Source organism: Telmatherina bonti (assembly GCF_933228915.1).
Source record: "Telmatherina bonti genome assembly, chromosome: 4".
NCBI classification, from domain to species: Eukaryota; Metazoa; Chordata; class Actinopteri; order Atheriniformes; family Telmatherinidae; genus Telmatherina; species Telmatherina bonti.
In genome coordinates this window covers 22,049,067-22,057,873 of record NC_136622.1, presented here as the reverse complement: position 1 = coordinate 22,057,873, position 8,807 = coordinate 22,049,067, and the positions used below count along the sequence as shown (strand labels likewise).

Genomic DNA, 8,807 nt, shown 5'->3' with positions numbered 1-8,807 from the left:
AATTTTTCATACTTTCAAAGCAGTTTAACATCAACACCTATGCAGACAAAGTTTTACAAACACATTTAGCTGTACCCAAAAAATTGTGACCTAATGCACCTAATATAATTCACAGTTTTGACATCTTTCTTTTGGTCTGCAGTGCTGCAGGGCTTTACTATCGAGTACATGGCTGAGTTTAGCTAGTACTGACAAAATTAAAGAAAATAAACCTAAACCAGTCATGGGGGTTCTTCAGAGAAGGGTCTAGGTCAGTGATTTCAAAAATAGATGTGCTGAAAGCTATTGTCAAAGCCCGTCACACGACACCTCGGTTTTTATTAACATCTTCCCTCCCCCCTTTTTTAAAAAATTTTTTTTTTAAAACCATGCTGATTTTAGTGCTTTCAGTCTAATGGATCTGTTTTAAAAATCCCTTTCCCCTTTCGTCCATCTCGCTTCCCCTTTTTTTGGGGAGCTTGTGTAGAAGGAGCCGAAACACAGGAGGAGGGTTCCAGTTGTGCTTGTCGTATGAGAAGCTCCTTGAAGACTGAATCCATGTGGCGACAGACCTCCTTCAAAAACATGATAAAACAGTTGTGATGAAAGAAAAAAAACGAAGAACAAAACTGTCACAGTTTCCTGCACTCTCTGCTTTTGAGCTTTGGTGTTATTGATCATACATTTATTTATAATAAAGCTGTCTTTATAACTGTCATATATGATGCTTTATTCAGTTTAAATAGAGATAAACTCATGAGTTCTCTGGCGATTAGTTATGTGTAGACACTACATCAGTTCATCAGGAATACTTTTCTAACAAGCTTCAAAGTATTTGAAAAAACTTTTTGCAAAAGTTTCTTCATTAGACTCTTCATTAGAGTTTAAAATTTTAGGATTGGTAAATGGACTTGTACTTCTATAGCGCTTTTCTAGTCATACAGACCACTCAAAGCGCTTTACACTACTTGTCACATTCACCCATTCACACACACACTCATTCTACACACTCATACCCCGATAGGCACATCGGGGGGCAGTTTGGGGTTCAGTGTCTTGCCCTAGGACACTTCGGCATTTCAGGGGAAGCCTGAAATGTCCTTCAACTTACCAGTTGAAGGACAACTGCTCTTCCTCCTGAGCTACAGCCGCCCCCAAGGCTGAGGATTGCAGATGCCTCAGTAGAAAAATGTTCAGCCAAAAACTCTTACTCTAAATAAACGCTTTCTATGATAATCTGTTGTAATACATGTCTAATCTAAAACCATGATGATAAACCAGACAGACAGACCAACCTTGTCTACTTGCACAACTATGTCTTCAGAGGAAGAGTGTTGTTGAAATCTGTGTGCAGGGGAAAAAAAAAAAAATAAATAAAAAAAAGGATCAGAAACTCAGTTCAATCTTTCTTGCAAATGATCCATGGATAAGTGGATAATGATCTATCAATTTCATTTTGTTTCAATTTTTAAAGTATTTCATATAATTACTTATTCTTTGCATTTCAGTATGGGGTCATTAAGTTAATGGTTTCCTCTTCATTTCTGCCTCAATATTCATGTGATGAAACTCTTTCAGATTGGACCATCAGGTCAACTTCTTGCCAAACAGCACTGGTCATACAAATGTTGGTCCCACACTTGTGGGGACTGAAGGAGAAGTGCAGGGTATAAATTTAGTGTAAGAGTCCTCTATATAATGAAGCAGAAATGCATAAACATATTACACTGTTATAAATAGGTTTGGGGAAGAATGATGAGGGGAAATTATAAATTTAAGATGATTCAAATATAAAATAACACAGAGCAGTGCACAAATGCAAAAGCAAATAAAGAAACTAAAAAGGTGTCTTTTAAAGAAATGATTAAAAAGATGAAGACTAAAAAGCTTTCAATATTAAGGTAAATAAGATGAATCATATCTCTTTATGTAACACATACTTTCAGTAAAATGAGCAAGCATCTTCATTTATTTATCCAGTCATTTCAACATTTTTGTCATATGGTGTCATTACTTACTCTCTGTGCACAGAGACAGGAGAGTGCATCCTCCTTGGCTTGCCTTGCGGCCCAACTGGAATCTGAAGAGTCATTTTTCCAGCAGAGGGAATTCCGCTCCCTGCTGGTCCAGCCAGTATCCTGTTATGGTCTATAGAGCCACTGCTGTTGGCTCGGGGACGTTCTGCTTTAGTCTGTGTAGGTGCTGAAGATACACCTGGGCCATCATTAGCAGAGTATCCCAATTCCAAATCTGTCATGAGGAATCGTTGCATTTTATTCAATCACAGCATCGTCAGTTTTAGTTGAGTTGCTAAAAATTGATTAACTAAACTTACCATCTTTGCTATTTGTGTACTCTGTGTCTCCTTCTCCTTCCTCAATAATGGGCTCACTGTAGAAAGAGACAAATGACCCCATAGAAGAACTCCACCACATGTATTTTCCATAACTTATACATTATGTTCAAACATTTTTCACCATACCAGTCAACCTGTTCAAGCGTCATGCACTTCTCATACACTGGCCCTTGTACTTCAGTCTGACTGGGGAAGATGCTCTCATGCTGAATGATGATGCTCTTTACCAGGTTGTTGATCTGAGGCTGCAGGGTTACTACATCATCATCCTGAGACCCTCTTACCAGGCTGGGCCCAAAACACACGGCCAGGTTGTAGGGCTGCATCATGTTCTCGTCACTGTACTCAGATACACTGGAAGCAGGGAGTGTTGAGGAGATGGAGAGTGACACAAGGACAAAACAAATATGCTAAGAGGCACGCATTACAATAGGCAAATTACTTTTTCTTCTTTCCTGATTTTACAAGTACCCAACTTGCACAATGTTTAGTACATCTGGAGTGGAAAAATGTGGGCAATCCCGGTTGAAATTCCTGCTAATAAAATACATTAAAATGATTTAAAGCAAGATTTCTTGCAAGATTAGTCTTTCACTTTTCTATATCTTTTCATGCTTAAGGTTTCGTACTTGAATGAGACTCATGAGTTGTCTTGCTTGCATTGCTATGTTATAGTCTATCCCCTTAGTTTTTAAAAAAAATAAAACTTATTTTACAGAAGATATCAATCTCTCAATGATAAGAATGTTCCCTTCACACCTGACTTCATCAGGAGTCTAAAGCATGACTACTTAACACTGAGCGTGTGTTTTTTTTTTTTTTTTAAACACACATCCAATCAAGGTGCATTCTTAAGGTGCATTTTGAAAGAATACCGTGAGGAGCTCTTTTATCTTGCCAGCATAGTCTGAAGATCCACGAGAGATGCACTCATTGCCTCTGCAGAGGTTGCTGAGCGTTAAAAATACAAAAAAGGCCCTTGATGGTGGTTGGTCAAGTGTGATCGCTCAAATTTTCTCCAAGATGCTGAAGGATGTGGATTTTGTGGGACTCTTTTGGGTGACCCACATCTGTTGCATGGAGGTCTGGGATGATCCGAGCCAGTGGTTGTTAAATGAAAAAGGAATGCTACTTCCAGGTAAGAGAAAAACTCTTGGGGCAATAACATTGTGGGCAGATGGGTTTAGCATCAGTAGTGATGTTACAACAAGAACATTGTTGTAAAGAGGGAGTCGAATCAAAAGACTGCTTTTAATTTACTGGACCCAAAATTAGAATGAAGACATAAAATGCTGAAATTATTTTAGTGTAAGTGTCTGGGATCAGCCTTAGAAATAGGAAGAGCAGCTTGAGCACCTGAGGGGGAGCTTGGAGTAGAGGCTCTCTGCTTAAGAATCAGTCAGAGATGGTTTAGGGCATCTGATTAAGAGGTTTCATAGTGAACTCCCATTAGAGGTAATGGGCCCCACGATTCCTTTCTGACCTGGGAAAATTGCCTGCCTCAAAATTTATACAGGAGGAGCTGAAGATTTTGGCTTGGGAATGGGATACAGTGGTTTCCCTTCTGAAACTGTTGCCTCTGCAATCTAAGCTCAGATGATGTAGAAGTGAATACATGGTCTTTTGGTTAATTAATGTGGCTACAACTCACTGATGAAGGAATGCAAAGAGGTATCTCATGACAACAATGATGGGCTCAGGAAAGGAAGAGATGATCGTCTTGAGCTGAGCTGCTCTCTCTCCTTCGTTCTTTATTTCTGAGAAAGCATGATTAATGAAAGATAAGTCGTTACAGTGCATCAGTATCCACACTCCTCACATCCACATTGGTACACTTACGGGCTTGCTCCAGTAGCTGGTTGGTGCTGTCCATTGGGAAGAGTGGATTCTCCAGACTTCTAAAGTAGAGCTTTAACACTCCAGCCACAGAGTCCAGATCATACCTCTGTTCATTCAAGGGGTCCTCACCTGGAGAAGAAGCCAGTAGCACACTATCTCACATTATCATTGGTCCACAGTAAGAGCTCGAGATGAAGGTTGTCTGAATAGATCCGCAGGTCTACCTCGCTCAAATGCATCCCGCAGGTTATTAACCTCCATCTGAGATCCTGGCACTCTGAAAATTCCTTCATGGTGAAGACCTGATGAGCAGACATTGTACTGTAAGTCCGATGTTCTAAACTACTTGAGAACATATACACATGCACACACTTGCACATGTATACATTCATTAAATAAAGTGTGTAAATATATTTACACACACACACACACACAGCATCTTTTGCCACTGACATGTTTTATCTGTTGCTTGCCACCCATACATACCAGTGTTGCTCCATTATACCTGCTCTGTCAGTCTTAATATGAACAACAGGAACTCTCTCAGGGCTTAAAATAAACTTTTCTTTTTTTGTAAATCAGAGGAACAATCATGCATCTACTGGTTTACTGTTACTTCAGTTATGAATACACACCATTGAGGTTGATAAAGCGAATACAGCTTTCCACAACAACTGGAATCTCCTGGCCCGATGCCTGAATAAAACAAATTTAGCAATAAGATTCACCAACAAGATAAATCACTGTTGACTAAAACTGGGAAAATAACTTTTTATACTGAATTCAATAAAAAAAAGTAACATGTTAAAAATCAAGATGGAGTGCTGACTAAATGAAGACAGTAGCTACCTGTATGAAGGACAACATGTCTCCATTGAAAAGCTTGTGGTTGTGCATCAAATAAGCACTTGACTGATTCCTTCTGATGCGCAAAGACTTTCCAGTGTGTCTGCACAACACATCACAATGGGGGAGACAGTATTGTGTAGTCATAGTAAATAATGTAATAATAATAATAATAATAATAATAATAATAATGATAATAATAATAACATCCAAGAATGCTTAAAAACATGGTGATACCTGGGTTGATGTCCATTTGATGCTTCAGCTATGAAAAAACAGAATATTTAATAAGAATGACTCAGAACCACTCACACACACAGACCAAAAAAAGTAATCTAACACTCGAACAGGTTGTGTACAAAAAAAAAAAAAAAACGGGAAAAAGGAACATGACTGGTGTAAAATGAACCCTGCTGTACATCAACCGTTTCTAAATAGTACTTTGTGTCAGTAGTTAGATTTATTGTACTGTAATGTGAGAAACACAGAAGTGGGCTGAAAGTGGTTGACACTATTGTCTCGCAGCATGGAGGTTCCTGAGTTTCCACTCAAGCATGGATTCTTTGTGTATTCTGGATTCCTCCCACCACTAGTCATATTAGGTTAATTGCTAATTTTACAGTTGACCACAAAAATAAAGTGTGAGTGGTGTTTTTTTGAACTGATGACCAGGTAAGATAGGCATCACCTCTGTGGCCATGAATTGGACTGAATATAAAAAACAATGGTTGTAAATGGAGGTGCAATACCTTTTTCCACAGCAACTTTAAGCAGGTCGTGTTTTGCTTTGAGCTTGGATACCAAGGAGGTGCCAACAAGGTATTCTTTTACTCTCTGTAAAAGGAAATTGTGAGAAAAAACTCATTATTCATCATAGTGAAAGTCTTTAATTTCAATTCAATTCAACTTTAAAAGTGAACTACTCTGGTTTACAACCTAAAAAAAAAAAAAAAAAAAAAAAAAAAGAAAAAAAACGAACAACTCACAGTGAAGTAGATATTTTCTATTTCTTGCAGGTTTGCCCTCCGTCGGGTTACACTGGGTCTGACAGTCAAATTCTCTGTGCTGCCTTCCTGAGAGGGCCCACAACCACTGCTGGGCTCCAGATCATCATCACTGATGCCCACCAACAGAGAGGACTGGGCTGATGACATGCTTTTACTAGCCTGTGTGAAAGTGAGTCTCACATCAGCTGAAGTGGATGCAGCACTTCTGACAAAGGTCTGATGACTCAGATGTATGCGCTTTTAACACAGAAATACTAAATACAAAAACTGTCAAAAATCTTTTGTTATTAATTTTTAAGGAGGTAAAATGGTTTTTTTTCCCTGTCATTTTTCACCTATTGTGCAGGTGATAGATCAAAAGAGTCAGACAACCCAAAGTCCAAATCATACAATTATTCCCAACTAATGATGCTGCTCCTTGTCTGCCTAAAATTTGCAGCCCATCTTTCTCTTCCAGTAAATATCATCATATCAAATCATCATAAACTACATTTGCCTTATATTCACATTTGAAAACATACAATGAGTAATTTACTATTGTTCTGCTATTTTAGATCAATCTGAGCAGATTTAGGCTTTGTGAGATTAGGCCTTTAAAAACAAAAAAACAAAAAACAAAACAGGGGCTCCAACACAGCATGTTAGAAGGTGACAAAAGGTTTATCTATAATGTATGAGAAAAGTATTTATTTTGCATTAAATCAGGTTAACCTCTACTGGAGACATCCCAGCTATGTGAGAAGCGCGGTGTGATGCACTTTACCTCCTCCGTTTCCTGGGTGACGGCTTTCAGTCGGGTTTGGATCTGTTTGAATCGCATCTCCAACTCGCATCTCATCTCAAACTCTGCACTAACCTCAGAAACCTTAGAAACACAAGACTTAAACTAGGTCATGGGCCAAAAGAAGATAACAACAAGCAAACACACACACATACACACTTTTAGATTATTACCTCCAAATACACACCTGGTCCCCTTCATGTGGCTGGTATGGGAAGCGAAGAGGCATAGAGAAGGTGTTGTAGTGGTCCTGTAGAAGGGCGTCTCTGTCTTGGCACTGGTCCAGTCCAGACACAGCCCCCTGGAGCTTCTCCAGACCAGTGCCCAGGTTCTCGTGGGCCTGCCACCGTCTGGATAAATAGGCTTGCATCACCCGGCCGAGAGAGATGTGGTACCCTATATCTGCACACTTAGGGGACAAAAAATGGTCTGCAAGATATCACCTATTCATGCGAGTTTCACAAATCTATGTTGAAAGAAGAAGAACTCACGTCTATGAGAGCAGAGACATCCTGAAGGTAGTACTTATTCATGGAGGAATTGGCTGCAGCTAGGTTTAGGAGGTACTCATTTCGGGCCTTGCTGCATTTCAGCTGTATCTCCTGAACTTTTATTTGCCTCTATAATATATAAACATAGTAAGTGAGATATCAAAGCACTCAATGATTAATGTGCATGCACACAGTACCACACAAAAGATTTACTTTACTTTTTCTATCAACCTCTCCAGCTTCTTAGCAGCACTCTGCTTTTGTTTTTCTTCTTGTTTCTCTGCTTCTCTCAGCTTCCCCTCTGCACTCATATAATCTGAGTGGTACTGGTAGTATGTGCGCCAAGCCTGTAAAGAGAGAGAGAGAGAGAGAGAGAGAGAGAGAGAGAGACACACACACACACACACACACACACACACACACACACACACACACACACACACACACACACACACACACACACACACACACACACACACACACACACACACACACACACACACACACACACACACACACACACAGGGCAATGCTTTTCTCTGCATGCTCAGGAAGTGGAAAATGTTTTGGGCAGTGGGTTTCTCACTTACAGTCTGCAGTTCTGTAGTAACCTTGAGCAAGCCGTCTTGTAGCTGAGTACAGATGTCTTTGCTCTGGAAACACAATGTTGAGACTAAATATTACAGATGGCACACAGGGAACACAGTGAGCCTTGATCTTTTCAATGTCAGGCCAGTTACACTGAAGAGAAAAAGACTTGTCCCAAACTGATAAGCTTGGAGTTTGTTGCAGGTGGGCTGAGATTGTACCTTCTTGGCAAGGCGCTGTGTGTACTCCAGACAGTGTGTGAGAGGCTGGATGAGAAAGTTGCTGCAACTCTCACTGAGCACATTGTGGTCCTTACTTTCCTGCCGGGTCTGAGACAGCAGAGCCAGCCAGACTTGGGAGACTGAGTGAGTGCTGAGCTCCTTCCTGAAAACAAAAACAAACAAAAAGTTTTACAGTGAAGACCTTTTTTTAAAATTGCAGGTTAACATCCTGAAATGCTGAAATACCATATTTACTTAATGTGCAGGATTCCCTTTACCTCTTTGTTCTGGAAGTAAATCTTTCAGCAAGTTTTTCTAAGGAGCGGGCGTACTCGCTTTCTATCTCACCCCGTCTTCGTAGGTAGTCTGTGAGGTCTTGTAGCTGTTGGGTCTTATGCTCAAGTTGCAAGTCCAACACTTTTAGTTGGTCTACAAGCTGGGAGCGCACTTCTGAAACATAAAGAGAAGACAGAATAAACGGCAAAGCAAAAGAAAAAAAAGTGACAGAATTCTAACAGAGCATGACTCAGTCTGAGAGTCCTGTTGGGAGGTGAGAAACAGATTTTATGAGGACTTTCCACAGAAGAGCAAAAGAGAAGAGGTTAACAGAATTGACTGATAAGCTACTTTACCTTTGATTTGTGTGTCGTAGTCCACCACACCCACCCTCTCCTTCCTGAGTTTTACATGAGAAGCCAT

The 8,807-nt window shown here is 40.0% G+C and overlaps 1 protein-coding gene across 1 annotated transcript; it reads right to left on the bottom strand.

Moving 5' to 3' along the window:
• arhgap4a (Rho GTPase activating protein 4a) lies at nucleotides 1–8,807 on the bottom strand (the record flags this gene model as incomplete). The annotated part of the gene is made up of 21 exons (XM_079239297.1): nucleotides 1–554; nucleotides 1,275–1,323; nucleotides 1,998–2,229; nucleotides 2,315–2,370; nucleotides 2,462–2,689; nucleotides 3,987–4,092; nucleotides 4,175–4,303; nucleotides 4,399–4,476; nucleotides 4,810–4,870; nucleotides 5,024–5,123; nucleotides 5,258–5,285; nucleotides 5,770–5,854; nucleotides 6,007–6,186; nucleotides 6,791–6,892; nucleotides 6,996–7,217; nucleotides 7,300–7,428; nucleotides 7,518–7,646; nucleotides 7,890–7,952; nucleotides 8,109–8,271; nucleotides 8,387–8,558; nucleotides 8,741–8,807. The coding sequence occupies 21 exons, from the start codon at nucleotides 8,805–8,807 to the stop codon at nucleotides 387–389; spliced, it is 2,547 nt and encodes an 848-aa protein (XP_079095423.1). The 3' UTR covers nucleotides 1–386.